Source organism: Chaetodon auriga, chromosome 7, assembly GCF_051107435.1.
Source record: "Chaetodon auriga isolate fChaAug3 chromosome 7, fChaAug3.hap1, whole genome shotgun sequence".
In the NCBI taxonomy this organism is placed as follows: Eukaryota; Metazoa; Chordata; class Actinopteri; order Chaetodontiformes; family Chaetodontidae; genus Chaetodon; species Chaetodon auriga.
The window spans coordinates 22920151-22935527 of record NC_135080.1 but is presented as its reverse complement, the minus strand read 5'-3'; the positions used below and the strand labels follow the sequence as shown (position 1 = coordinate 22935527).

At 44.8% G+C, this 15377-nt stretch overlaps 1 protein-coding gene across 2 annotated transcripts in view; it reads left to right on the top strand.

Annotated features, from left to right (window-relative positions):
- Window positions 1-15377, top strand: part of epha4l (eph receptor A4, like) — a 55480-nt gene that overhangs the window by 18599 nt on the left and 21504 nt on the right. For both annotated transcript variants that reach the window (XM_076735870.1, XM_076735869.1), the window contains exons 4-5: window positions 4942-5097; window positions 11547-11882. In XM_076735870.1, coding sequence (XP_076591985.1) covers window positions 4942-5097; window positions 11547-11882 — 492 coding nt within the window. The remainder of the gene's footprint in view (window positions 1-4941; window positions 5098-11546; window positions 11883-15377) is intronic.

The following is a 15377-nucleotide window of genomic DNA, read 5'->3' as shown; positions in this document are numbered from 1 at the left end:
CTGGCACCGGCCACCTTTAGCAAAGCTGCAGTGATTGTCAGCAAGGCTGGCTTGGGTGTTATTAACATCGTTAGCCTTGCTGACTTTTGTTCTTAGCCTTCATTAACACCAGTGAGGATGTCAACCCAGATGTCACTACCTAACTTTTTTGTTTTTGCATTTTAAAGGATGGTACCAGTAGTATGGCACCTTCCCCCCAGGTCAAGGTCACGATGTGTGACGATGTATGTCATCAATCATGGTGATCAGTTTCGGTGGCCGTGTGTCCCTCATCCATCACGCTGATGGCTTTCGCTGGCCGTGTGGCTATGTGTCGCCGTCAGGGCCGGAGGTAATTAATAACCCCCAGTGACAGAATTAATGAGTTAACCTGCTCCACTCTCCTGCTGTTCCAGTGACAGATGCTAACGGTCAGCAGCTAGTTATCCCTGCTTATATGCCAGTAGCTCAGGTGTATTGATGTGGATGGTCATTTATTATCTGTATGCGTATCTGGGTGGGAATAGACAGTATATACATCTAAGAGTTTGAAAGTTTGTTTTTTTGTTTTTTTTAAATCCAACTCAGGACTACACCTAGGGGCTGCACAAAGCACTCTTGGAATAGTAATCCTTTGTAGCAGGAGTCTCACCTGAGCAACAAACTCTCCACGGGGAGAAAGAGAGAGACAAAAAGAGACAGAAGAGACACAAAGGCAGAGGTATATGTCAGAAAGGCAGGTTGAATAGAAATCGTTGGCTCCTCAAGGTGCAGGAGAAGGAGAGACTCTCCTTGCCCTCAGGTCCTGAAAGCTGATCGCTTCGTTTTTTGAAAGAGCAGCTTTGTGAGGACGCCTCTGACTGCTCCTCTGAAGAGCGCTCACTGTCTGTTATGACTAAAAAAGAGTGACTGAGTTTTCATCACCCAAAGAAGATAAAGTGAAGCCTTGAATGGAGGGAAAATGCTATAGTTTGAACTTAATTCTCTTTTTTGATTATAAGAGAGGCAATTGTTCTGCCTGGGCAGGTCTAGTTATTGTGAGCCATGTGCTGGGTGTTATATTCCTGGGGCTTTGGATAGCTATTGTAGCGCAAGTTAGCTCTCATGCTTTCAGTCCCCAGTGTATTGGATACTTTGTTGTGTAGGCTGCAGAATAGCTTGCCTATCAGGCTTTGCATGCAGGTCACTCAAGGTGGGCTTCAGTGGGTGGGTGTGTGGGTAGATGTGGCTTTATTTGGCCGCAGTGTAGGGAGCATCCATGGCTGTTTAAAGCCTTGTGTGTAGGTTGTTGCCACTCAGAGGAGAACTTGGGTTTTAGTTGGCTCGCGTGTGAGTAGCTATCATTGTATCATTAGCTTCTGTGCACTCCCATTTTTTGCAGATGGTTGCGTCGACGATTTTGTCTTGAACAGAAGTTCCCGTTTTCCCCTCCCCTCACGCGGTGCAGCCAATTCAGCCAGCAGAATCCCCACCACATGGACAAAACTACTCATTAACTCCCACAATCCTCTCCCTCCACCCTCGTCGCCCCCTTTCCTCCAAACGTGCTTTAGCTTAGAGACAACGGGGATGGGGATGGGTGGGGGAAAGACTGACAAAAGGGGAAAAAGACTAAAGCCAGAGAGGAGGATTGAATGAGTGAAAGAGCTGCTGGGGGAGAAAAGGGGGAAGAATGCGATGTCCCTGTCTATGAGGGATTCCATTTTTTGCCTTTCCAGAATAGAACAGTAAGTCACCAGTCTCTTTGTCTGCCTTTGATCTCTCAGCTCAGGGATTTGGCACCTGACAAACCCCTCTCTGTCTGAAAGAAGGCCTGCCGAGAGAAAGCCTAGGAGAGTGGGAGAGAGAGATAGAGGGCGAATGAGAGTGAGAAAAAATAACATAGGAGAGTTAGAGAGCGACAGGGCGAAAAAGGAGACAATATAAAAAAGATGGTGTGGAAAAACTGGGTTAGACTTTTGAGAGCTGTATGAGAGGATATGATGAGGGCTTCTCAGCTCAGATCCCATAAAAACTAAATACATGTGTGTTCATGTGTGTCTGTATTTGCGTCTGTGTGTGGGTTTGCCATGGCTGGCCCGGGCAGTGATAAATCCAGCAAGTCTTAAGGGAGATTCCTCTCTGAAGCCACGGTCTCTTGGACCACCCACTACTGCGGTCTCTTCCTTCACACACACACACACACACACACACTCACACTCCTAATAGGAAGCAAATTCCCCAGCTTAACATGGATATCGACTTCTCTTTTCCCTTGACTGTTCCTTTCTGCAGGGCAGTAGCTGCTATAAACAAGCCCTCATATGTTGACATCATATTTTCAAACACAATTTCTAAAATGCAGAGTTTCAAACCCCAGATTGAGATGCTGGATCATGACGATGGCAGACAGGGATTTGGAGTTGTGCAAAGAATTGTGGGACAGCCTGTGGGGACTCTGGGGTCAACCTGGGACAGCTTAATGATTGATGAGCGAAAAACTCATCAACCGTGCACAGTTTGAGGTAGCCTGCTCTTAGACTTTGTCTCCTTAAAGAGGCTCAGGCCCAAAGGCTCTGAAGCGGAGTACTCAATTAACTCTCCCTCCAGCTTTTAGCAAAGGGGGCATCATCTCAAACAGCTGGTTGACCCCACTCTCAACTCTGGACACTTTCCTGGTCAACGCACATGTACAAACCCTAACAGCAACTTTGTGTTTTGTCACCTGAAGCAGTCACAACCTCTTAAGCAATACCCACAAATCCCAGTGTCCTCCTGTCTCTAGTGATGAGACTGGGTGTTGAAAGATTGCTTTAAAGATAGAGAGATAACACAAAGCACCTCCCGACTAATCTCTCCTCTTTTGGAAGAAAAGAAATGGAGGCTTCACGCACCCCTGCAGGCTACAATCAAAGGGACTCTTAGCTTAGCGTTAGCGAGTGAAGCGGCAGGGATTTAGCCCTGATTGACTGAGTGGGAATGGGCAAAGAATGGCTCAGCAGGTAGCAGCTAGCCCGATTCGGTTAACGCCACGCTACGCTAATCCAGCTGCAAGAGAAGAGCGGCTGTGGGGCAAAGAGCCTGACTTTATTACGCCTCCAAGACAGGGTTTTCCCTATATTTTAGGGCGATTGTGGATTTCCTCCTCTGTGTGTACGTGTGAGCATGTCGGGTGGTTGGTGGAATGTGTGTTTTTGTTGGATGACAGACTTCCTCCTCACTGTGGTGTATGTGCATAGGCACTGATTTGATTTCTAGTGTGGTGAACACATGTGGGAGTTTGTTTATATGACTGTTCTTCTGTATGTATGATCCCCTGTGTATTTATGACTGTGGCATTAAAATCAATGCCTTTCAAATGCACGTTCGGATCTGGCTTGTGTGTGCTTGTGAAGACAGCGAGACTATGTGTGTGTGCCAGGGGGATCGCTTTACCCCTGCAGAGTATAAGTGTGCAATTATCTGATTTATATTGGGTATGAATTTACCCATCTGTCTCCGGTGGGTCTTTTTACATCATAACAAGACCGACAGACACACACACATTCACACACACTGCCCACTGTACCAAAACCCAAACCATCGACCCTCTGGCCCCAATACCATTCGCCGCCCACTGCTAAGCACACGGCAGCCTCATTGATTGACAGGTTATTTGGTCCAATCGGTGTTGTGACTGTCTGCACCGCACCTCTCACAGAATTGTTCTTTTGTCCTCCTCTTCTGGTTCAGTGCTCAGAGGGTGAAATATAACCCCACTCGGCTTCCCCGGCCATTATAGAAACAGATAGATGAGGGAGAAACTCCTTGAAACACGAGCCCTCCAATCAAACTGTCACTCAAAAGAAAGGCGAGCGCTGTCGCCAAAAGTAGGAAAAGTGTCACTTAGGTTACCGTTTCAGACTGAGGTGTGTGTGTAGGTGTGTGTGTGTGTGTGTGTGTGTTAGGCCCCACAGAGTGAAAACAGCCTCCTGAGAGTGACAGAGCCCCTGGTGTGCCAAGTGTGGTGGCATTTGTTTGTTAAATTGTCTGAAATGCCAATGGCTCTGGTTTCATTGTGCCTCTAAATCGTGCCAATAGAGCATAGCTTAAATTTGTGAGAAAGACAAGAGGTAGTTATTTGATCTTTTCTTTTTGTCAGAGGAAATAACGCTCTTTGCTCCTGCTCTGTTTTTTTGATAATAGAATGCAGATTCGTGAGAAAGGAGAAAGGGGAGAAAGCACTGAAAATGGAAAATGAAGACAAAGGGATGGAGAGGAGAGGCCTTCGGGCAACATACTGTTTTCTTGTTGGTAATTGGGGGAAAATGAACAAGATCACAGAGTTCTCTTCCACTCTTCCGTTAGAAAACAATTATTTGACGTCAAGTGTGATGTATGACAGCATCCCTGCATTACCAAAACCTGAGACAGCCACCTATACGAAACTTCATTTGTGATACTTAGTCTGGATGTAGCTTCCAAATTGATGTTTAAGGTTTTATATTTGAGCTGGTAATGTATGTTTGTCACTCAGTCAACCTCTTTGGACCAAACAACCTCTGACTAGCATATCTCAGCAGCTACTGGATGGTTGGCATGCCTATTTGTACATTCGTGGTCCTCAGAGGATGCACCCTAATGACTTTGATGATTCAATGACCACCAGCAGGTCTGCGCAAGTTTAACTTATCCAGTGAAGTATCTCAATATGGCACCACATTTTGGACAGACATTCATGGTTCCTAGAAGATGCATCTTAATGGCTTTAGTGATCCCCTGACTTTTCCCCCCAGTGCCCGCATGAGGTTGACATTTTTGCTTTTGACTGGAATGTCTCGACAGCTGTCTTTGTTTGTGAATGATTGCATTCTGTTTTTCTACACATTTTACGCAGTGTCCCAACATCTGTATGTCAGGTTACAGCCAATACGCCGCTGATGTTGCATGTTAATGTCACATCTAACCAAACCTACCCTCCTCTGTCTCCCTCTAATCTTTCAGCCTGTAAGATTGGGTCCTACCGCGCTCTGGCCACTGATGGCTCCTGTTCCAAGTGTCCGCTCCACAGCTACTCCGTCAGGGAGGGATCCACCTCCTGCGTCTGCGATAAAGGATACTTCCGCTCTGAAACGGACCCAGCGTCCATGCCCTGCACCCGTAAGCATACCCACACGTAATGTGGACAGTACATTGTAATGCACAGGAATATGTAATGTTCATGCATGATGCCGTTTACTGTATTAGTAACAAATGTTGTTATGGAAAAGAACACATAAGCAGAGTGATTGCGCTCTCTCTCTCTCTCTCTCTCTCTCTCTCTCTCTCTCTCTCTCTCTCTCTCTCGCTCGCTCATGTCAACCTATATTACCCGCTCACACACAGAGACAGTCTTTCTGCACACACATAAAGTAGGAGACTGCTGGTTTAATAGGTGTCTTTTGATTCCAGGTGGTACTTAGTGATCAGTCATGGTGACAGAAAACTAATGAGGGTATAAACCGCTGCATCCCAGATTCAGTCTTCCACAGAGAGGCTGCAGAACAGTAGAGGAGGACGAGAACGACCGAGAAAGACAAATAGAGATAAAACGTTAGTGGAGATGCAGGGAGGGGACGAAAAAGGTGGGAAAAACAAGGGCAAATGGAAAAGTGGGAGATGTATGCAGAGAAATGAAAGAGGTGTAAAAGAGAAAGGGGGTAAGACGCCAAGGAGAAATACAGGAAGAACATTTTTTTTTTTTTTTCTCACTCTATGTCTCCACTTTGCTCCATCCAGCTGTATGAATCAACCGCTGATGAGTCTGGTTCTTCCAATCCTCCCCCCCTGACTCACACTGACTGCGATAACAAATATTGTTAACAATCCTGATGCCTAATGATACCTCTTCCTTTTTTTAGACCTCATTCTCTCTCTGAGTCATGCAGCTCAGAGTTCATACTGGTAGAAACACACACAAACAGAGAGCAAACAGAAAAACCCACATGAGACATAAAGCCCTATACTTTCATTTCCCAGGAAAATAACAGCATTCATTCTTATACATGACAGATGTTTATGTATGAGTGAGTATGTGTCATAGAGCAATTTTAACAACTAAAACATCTGCTAAGTCGCTTAGCTCATCGTTGGCTTGCCATTTGGCCCGAGTGATCTGTCAAGTGCCTGTGGATTCATCACTCAGCAAAACAGTTTATGAAATCAGACGAGCAGCCGAACTCCTCCTGCATAACACTTAACTGTCTAAGCAGCAACGAAGCTGGACGGCTTCTAATTATTCCCTGCCGTACAGGATCTGTGCAGTATCATAAACAATGTTCTGTTGTGGCATATTTTCATGATCAAGAGTATGAGCAAATGCTATACATGAACTAATCTGCAACATCCTTCATTGTAACATTTTGGGCACATCTCTGGTGATGAGCTATTTTTGCATTTCCAAATATCACTAAACACTAAAGTAGTTTACTGGGGCAGCAGAAAAACCTTTTGGAACTTTCACAGTTGTAACACATTGGAAAAAATTGGCAAAAGAAAGTAGCACAATGGGTATTTGTTGATGTGAAAATGTCCCAGGAACACATGGAACAGCAACCTTAAAGAGCTGCATTGATTTGTCAATTAACTGATTGTTCTGGCTTTTCAAATGCAGGAATTTGCTGCGCTTTTGCATTTTACATTGCATAAATTGAACGTCTTTGGGTTATTTGGGCAAAGACATTTGATGTTTGTTACAGCCCTACATCAATCCCTTGCAATAAGGCATGTCAGCAATGTGGGAGTTCATGCTGTTTCATGCATTTGAGCTGCAAAATATTTTCAAAACCTGATTTTCAGCTGGATTTTTTTCCCCATTGTTCACAACTTTATTTATCCAGGAGAAAAGTGCATCACTGAGAGCAGCACATAGAACATGAAACATAGAGCTGAACATGGACCACAAGCTAAACACAAACATCACAGACTTGTTTAGCTTTGATACTTATTTATTACAGCTTGTTTAGTTTTAATAAACACTGACAAACCCACAAATATTTTGGTGAATATGAAAACATTAGCATTGCTTCCTTGTCATATGCCTACTTTCTTACTGCTTTGTCGCATCACTAATATATTGAGTTACTCTTTAAATGAATGAGCTTGGAGCTCATCCCCATTGTCCTGTTAGTCATTATGGCATTTGAGTATGGCGGCTGCAAGCAACAGCTGTCAAAGCTCATTACTTGGCCTATTTCACTGGAGCCTGCTATGCCGTCTCCACTACGTTCCCGACACCACAGTTAGGAACTGAACTCCAGCCGGACTCTCTCGCTGACCTTTGCTCCGCCTCGTCAGCCGGTCAACATTTGATCTCTGAACTCTCACCCCGTCTGTCGTCTGCTGTTTTCCTTCCTCGTGCATTTTTTTTTTTTTTTTACTTCTCACCCACATGTTAGGGCTCTCTAATTACAGCTGTCACTCACACATCCGTCCTCATCCACATTTTGTTTTCAGTCGCTCTCTCTCTTTCTCTCAAAACCCACTCAGAGTCACGAATAGAGCAGATGAAGAAAAAAAAAATCTCTTAAAGTCATTTCCCAGTTTGCCTGGCTGAAGGTCAGGCTGGGAAAGAGCCAGCATCTCTGGTAATTGGTGTGTGTGTGTGTGTGTCTGTGTGTGTCTGTGCGAGTAATTGAAAACGCTTTTCCCCTCACTTAGCTCGGAGTCTAGCGATGTACGATGATGATTAAAACTGGATGTTGTGTAATTCGGTCATTGTGTGACTGCCTGTGTGCAGGCCTTCTGTATTTTATCTGTCAGCATCTTTCTTTGGATGGAGTCTTTTTATTTGTGATACATTTGATCGAAACGCTCGCTTTCCACATTGGAAACATGAGACAGTCCAGTCATTTGCGTTCCACACTTTGGATCAACCTGCCTGAAGAACCTGGCAGGATGAATTCATAGATTTTTTTCGAAACAGATTTTCTCTTGTTTGTGGTATATTTTAATTTCTCTCATCTTGCTTTTGTGTTTCTTGGCTCGCCATCACTTTTTTGTTGTTGTTGATTTCATGTTTCTTTGTGCACTTTTGGAGCCATGCTTTGAAAAATACCACATAGATAACTTTTTTTTTTCTTTTCTTGTCATTTTTTGTCAATATTGTTAAGCCTCCTGTTAACCCTCCACTTAAACTTTAAGCATATAGTCCACATAATTTATGGGCAGAGATTTGAGTTATTATTTTGACATAGAACACTGAGCTCGGCCCAGTCAGTTCATAAGCATACAGTTTAGTATAAAATATCAAATTATGCTCGGGGCAAAATAGGCAATACACATGAATACATGTGAGTGAGTACAAATACACACACATACACTACCAGGCACTAATAAGGACCAGAGACAGACATCCGTGGGAGCAGGTTGCTCCACCATGTTCAGGTCATAAGAGGGGGGGTGTTCTCCATTTTGGGGTTTCTGTTGGCCCTTGATGTGTTTCTCAGATTTTCCCAGTTTTCTTAGCGGTGACTTGGTAGAGGAAGAGGGAGGGACGGAGTGAGGAATGAGCGCAGGTCGTGGAGGACTCGAGGGGGGCATTGAATGAATCCCAGCCGGATGGTAATAGCGGGGCCGATGTTTCGGCCAATTTAGCCTGCTCTCTACCTTGGCCCTGCGTTAGACTCGGCGAACAATTACTGATAGAAAGAGACAGAAGGAGAGAGGGATGAAAGAAGGAGAAAAGGGGACAGGAGAAGGAGAGGGTGGGAGCATGCAGAGAGAAGAGATGGAGCACGAGAGTGGAGTAAAAATGAGAAAGACAGATTGAAAAAGGGGGGGGAAGGAAGCGACAGAGCAGCAGAAAGGAAAGAAATAAGGCTCTGAGCAAATTGCAAGGCCGTAAATGAACAGAAAAGGAGAGGAGGGAAAAAGAAATCACCAACTTTCTTCAGGAGAAACTTTGTAGCTCTCCCTCTGGATTCCACCCGTAAGGAGCATGAATTTTAAGGCCATGTAGAACTAACGTTGTACGAAGGTTGTGTGAGCGTTGTGCTCCTGTCTCCCCCCGTCGTTCACTCTCCCAGGATTAATTACCGGGTGTCAGTCACAGCCGACGGCTCTCCCACGCTCCCTTGCTCCCACTGGTGCATTCTGGGAGAGCGACAGGTACAGCTAAAGGTAGTTTGTGTGTGTGTGTGTGTGTGTGTGTGTGTGTGTGTGTGTGTGTGCGTGGAATGAAGGGGGAACACTGACGTGTGGTGGAATGTGTTTAAGATGTTATACAGTCATAAAGTTCTATACTGCAGCACTGTTGCGACTCTCACCATAGCAACAAACAAACAAAATCATCTTCCTGGAGTGATTATACACACACCTGCTGACACATATGCAAATATCTCGGTACATGTTTGAGGACATTACATCACTGTTACTTGAATAATACTAAATACATTTTCTTGCCAAGAGTTAGATAAGAATTTCAGTCTCTCTCATGTCTGCACATTGATGCTGAAGCTGAAGTCAGGAGACAGCTAGCTTAGCTTAACATGAAGGTCTACAAAGGCCTACCAGCACTCCTAAAGCTCACTTCTTATTTCTTCTGTGTCAAATATTTGAAGTGTTTCCATCTGCTTTCTGTCTTAATGCTAAGCTAAGCTACAGACAAGAGAGTGGTATTGATCCTCTCATCTAATTCCCAACAAGAAAACGACTAAATGTGTGTCCCGATATGTCCCAGTAGTGCTTTAATTCCTCAACCCTCCTTTATTCATTTCTACAAGTGTGAACTAAATCTCCTGAATTGTGAAGACATTTTCATCTTTTTATCCGGAAAACAAGAGTGCACACATTTCAGACGTTGACAGAAAACATTAATATTGCCTTTGTCCTCTTCAGTTTATGGCACAGTGAGTCCGGATAACAGCTGAGTAATGACTTTATAGTCTATCTGCGACAGCGCATTATTGGGTATTGAAAGGGAGTAGAGGTTAGTTGAACCTAGCACACTGACAAAGGCCCTATTATAATGATAGTTGGGTGTTGGCACCTTAATTTAGAAACCCCATCTGTAACTTGTTCCCATTGTCTGAGAAGCAAATGGGGAGAATGAGGTGAAAGAGCGAGGGAGGAAAAGTGGGTAAGGCAGAGAAAAACGGGGAAAGGGAAGATGGTGACAGTGCTTTATCATAGTTTTAATGAGAATTTATTAATAGGTTTTCATGGAAGGCTGCGGTTGGTAAGGGGAAGTTAAGTGATGCTAATATTAACACTGCGTGCCCTGCATCCTTTCATCTCACTGTTTGTCTCTTGTGCTTTTACTGACCCTTTAAGTCATTTTCAGTCCTCGCCCACCACCATTCATTTCTGTCCGTCCCTCCCTCCCTCTCATCCATCCCTCCAGACCTGCTCCTTCCATGCTAATCAGTGGCTTTCTGCTTCCTGGATGAACAGACGGTGTTTGTCTTCTCCTTATGTCCCTCTCCATATCCTTCCTCACAGCCTTAGCTTCCACCTCTCCGCATTCGCTCATTCACCACTATCTGCCAGACTAATGCTACACATACACGATGAGCGTCCTGCGAAGACGCATGCATCATGGGTAAAATTGTGCTTCCACATCTCCATTCATATGGCAACACTCGTGCACAAAAGCGCACTTATTTCTCCTCCGGCGACCACCGCGCTCTCCCACACACTGTCCCCTCTGCTGCTCCCCGTGTCTCTGTGAAATCACTCATTGCCACACTGCTCCTCCAAAAATAACACTGATAATTAATTTCCGTTGTGAAATGATTCGTCTGTGGACTGCCTAGCTTTCATATTTCACCCTGCATCGATCCCCCCAGCCTGCTCGCGTGCGCTTCATTAGTCAGATAGAGAGTGAGACGGGGAAAACAGAGTGCGAGAGAGAGAGAGAGAGAGAGAGAGAGAGAGAGAGAGAGAGAGAGTTAAGTCAATTACCATCGCTTATGTTTGAAAGCAACGCAAAAAAACACATTAATTACAAGAGGGCTGACATGTAAATTGGGATTGATGAGCAGGGGAGTATCTGTCAGATATCTGTGGAGCTGCTCCTCATGTAAAACCACCGTGGCCTTACATCAAAGCAGGAACTTAATAACAGGCTCCAAAGCAAACTTTGTCTAAAGTTATTGAGTGGGTGCCATAAAGCCCCACTGTTAGCAGTGGGCTCGGGCACTCTGCCACCTCCAGCTGATTCGACATATGAATGGGAAAGAAGTCTGCTGGGCTATTGGATTTCAGTTAACGTGCTGAATTAACTGAGGTGAAATCTGAGCCTCCCTCGTCGTAATGGACAGGACATTAAAAGGGAATTCAAGAAGCCTCAGCTCTCAATAAAGGGGCAACCCAGCCAATTACACATTTACATTTTTGTTATATGTAGGTATGGAAAGAATCAATTTTTTGGACCCTTTGGAGACTCTCTGGGCAAAATTCACTAAAAGCTTATTGTTAATATTACGATCACCAATTTACTGTATTCCTTTTTTTCAAGTCTTTCATGTGATCATAGAAATAATCTCTTTTGCCTAATATAACTTTGTACTTGGCTTCTAACCACGACTGGTAATGACATCACCTCCATCGTGTTTCTGCTTTCTCCTTAGGCCCTCCGTCAGCGCCTGTCCACCTCATCTCCAACGTGAACGAGACCTCTGTAAACCTGGAGTGGAGCCCGCCCCGGAGCTCAGGAGGACGCCAGGACCTGACGTACAATGTGGTGTGCAAGCGTTGCGGGCCTGACGGCCGGCGCTGTCAGCCCTGCGGTAACGGCATCCACTTCAGCCCCCAGCAGCTGAGCCTGAAGGGAACCAGGGTGTCCATCAACGAGCTGCAGGCCCACACCAACTACACCTTTGAGGTGTGGGCGGTGAATGGAGTCTCACCTCAAAGCCCCGGACCGGAACAGGCCGTATCTGTGACCGTCACCACCAACCAGGCCGGTAAGACAACCAGTGATGGTTTGAGTGAGTGGGTGATTCAGGCTGGGAAAGTGATGGACGGTTTAGCTAATATTTTTGTGGGAATCCAATAGCGAGTCAAAAGATCAGAGAAGGTTAAAGGCTTCACATAGTGTAGCGTAGATTAGTTCAAGAATAAGTAAGTGTTATGTCAATCTGACTGGAAGTGGACAACACTGATTGGCCTGATATATTGACATACCAGTATATTTTTGAACCCTAATGTACATGTCATGGTGGGTCCCAATGAGACACTGCAAATGACACGTTTTTGATGCAAGATTTATGAATTCATGGATAACAGTAACAGTCATTGAGACAGCTCAAGAAAACTCATCATATTTATCCCTTTATAAAAAGGCCACAGAAGATAGGCATTCCTGATTGGCTAAAAGTTGTCTGTACAAATTGCTTATTACAGACCTGATTCCATAAAGTTAGGTGCTGTATAAAAAGTAAATAAAACCTTATGGAATGTTCCAAACAGGTGTTTTTGAGCATTCCACAGCTTCCCCACTCTTTCACTGTCACTGTCCCAACTTGTGTTGCTGGTAGCAAATTATTTACAAAAATCAATGTAGCTGATGAGATAAAACATTCAATGTATTGCCTTTGTGCTGTCCTCAGTTGAACATACTGTACGTCAAAAAAAGAGTAGCAAATTATCACATTGTACAAGTAGAATTTCACCTCAGGGCCCACTCAGTAGTGCCAGTGGTGTTAAATGAAGATCCTCATTGATTAATTTCATAAATTTAGGACATCCCCAGTGGTTTGCTTGCTGATCCAACTTAATTTTTTAAGCACTGTGTAAAGGAAAGAGTACATGTTGATACAGAAGCTTTGTAGTTGTGTGTGGGCGTTATATTTAATGCAGAGCACAGGTTACAATGAGCGCTTGAAGCACTTTTTTGGGGGCAATCTGCATGTCAAAACATGTTTATTAAAGCTGTAAATAATTTGGGTGAAGGCTGGATGATTACTGAGGAGGATGATGGATTCTCTGCAGTGGGAAATGATTTTCTGCAATATTTCACTTGAGTTTTACATAATTAGGCACGAGAAGCCTAGGCTGAAGATAGGGGCAACATGCTATATTTAGCTCTCAGGGTAATGAATTAGATGAGTTGTATTGATCTGTGGAGGCTTCATTACAAATGCTGCTGGGTTGTGTGTCTATGTGTGTGTAATTATTCTAGTAGAAAACGAATGAATACAGCCTCTCCTCCAGAGCTGGAGAAGAGCCCTCTAGCCTGGGGGTGCGTTCAAAGTCTCCCGTTGTTTTGTCATTTAGCCATTTTGTAACCAGTTGTTGTGCAAATGGATTTTACAACCCTGGCCCTTTCTCTTCATCCCTCCCTGCTCTTCTCCACTTATAGACGATCATTACCTTGGTCTTCTTTACTGCTCTGCTCTTGGGTGGCAAGCTAAGTGCCTTTTTGTGTCGTTTTTTTATCACTAATTTCCATCCCTGGGAAAAGCGAATATCTTGAATAGGGCTCGGACTGGCAATTTAAGGCCACAGTGGCTTGATTTATCAGCTGGGGTCAGGAAGATAGAGATGAATGGATGTGCTGACTGTGGGAGAGCTGCGAGTCCTGCCAGACAGGCATGTGTGGGAGCTGTAATGGAGCACACCCTGGAGCCCAGGCCGAGGGCTCGTAATAGCATGTCAGTATGGTCACAATGATGCGCAGTTGCGCCAAAACTCCAAAGTGCACAACCTCACACATGGATTCATACAAAGAGACAGTAACACACGTGCACACATTGATGTCCCCCTGAGGTTGCCCGAGGCTAATCTGCTGACTTCAAGTTGTAAGATATAGATGATGTTGCCTTTGGCTTGTCACTGGTGCATGTTTCACAACTGTTCCCCAGGATTAGTTACATGAAGCTTGCAGCTGGAAGCTCTATTATGGTGTGCGTGTGTGTGTGTGTGTGTATGTGTGTGTGTGTGTGTGTGTGTGTGTGTGTGTGTGTGTGTGTGTTTGCACATGTGCAGAACTGAATGCATGCTTGGCTAAAAGTGAGAAAATGTGTTATGCAGAATGTTTATACGCTCATGGATGGAGATGATCTACATTTGCCTCTCAAACAATGTCCTCTATGTGTCTCCAGGCGTGCATGTCTCTTTTAATTTGTGTGCATGTGTGTGTGTGTGCGTGTTAAAGAGAATAGCTCCAGACTGATTGGATTTCTTCCTGCTAATGCTCGGTAGGGGCTTTGGAAGCTCTGGTTTCAGCCGCTGGTAATCCAGCCAGTCATCTGTGGCTGTCCCTCTCTCTGTTTCGCCTCCCCTCATCCAGACACCGTGGATTACACATTTATTGTGATAGATTTATTAGGATTTATAAGTGCTGTGGAAAAGACACCCCTGCCACCGCCTTTCCATAAAAGTTCAAATTTCGGCTAGAGAGGCAGAAATGAAGTAGGCAGGTTGGAAGGGAGGAGCACGTATGTTTTTTTTTTGCATGAGAGGAAAATGAACCAAGGTGCAGTGGAGAAATATGCCAGCAACCAAAAATTAAGACATGTGCGTTCTTGATTGCACGTCCATGCATCTGTGACCAAGCATGCTTTTGTGTGAGAGGTCAGATTCGGCATCTCGCCATGAACAATTCCACTGTCGTAAATCAGCCGGCGTGTAACCCTTTCACCCGGCCTGCATGAGGAAAAGGCGGGGAGAGAGGGGACATGTCCACGCTTTGAACTGACCCCTGGCTGTAAATGGATGTCCGCCCCCCCTTTATGGGATCAAGCACTTTGTGCGTCTGTGTATGTGTGAGAAAGAGGGAAAGAGAGAGTCAGAGAGAGAGAGGTGTTTATGTCTCGATACAAAATACTTGGCAGGCTTATGTGACTAAAAGTGAATTAGTGCATGAGAGAGTGTGTGTGTGGGCACGTCTGTCAGCGCACATGTGTGTGAGTTTCCATCTCTCTGGCACATCGGACAGACGTACCGTACATGTGGAAATGTGTTCAGGGAGATGGAAGTAGGCTTTATAGGCAGGGGAGAAGAATCTTGTAAGGAGGAGCCATTTTCCCGACACCCTGAAAAATGGCTCCCTCCTCGGCTATTTTTCCTTGGCCGCAGCAAAATCGAGTGACTCCAATCTGGCAACCAGGCTCCAATCTGGCAACCACATGTGCACCGGGGCCCCTGTCTCTTTTAATGTCAAATTGTAATCAACCGCATATTCGTGCAACTGCTCGAGCCGACCACAGCTGCTCCTCGCAACATGCTCGCAAAGACAAACTTGCTCACTTCACAAACTGTGTTCCATGCAGAGAGAAAACCTCACAAACGTCTGCAGCAAACTGATGAAAACCTCCACTGTTTATTGTCTCGGTGATTTTTTTTTTTAAACCAAACCAAACCCGCAGCTCTATTTGCTTCTGCAAGGTTTTTGCTCATTATAATGTATGCATAGGTGGTATGATTGAGTTTTTTTGCTGTCTGTCTGAGATAATGGG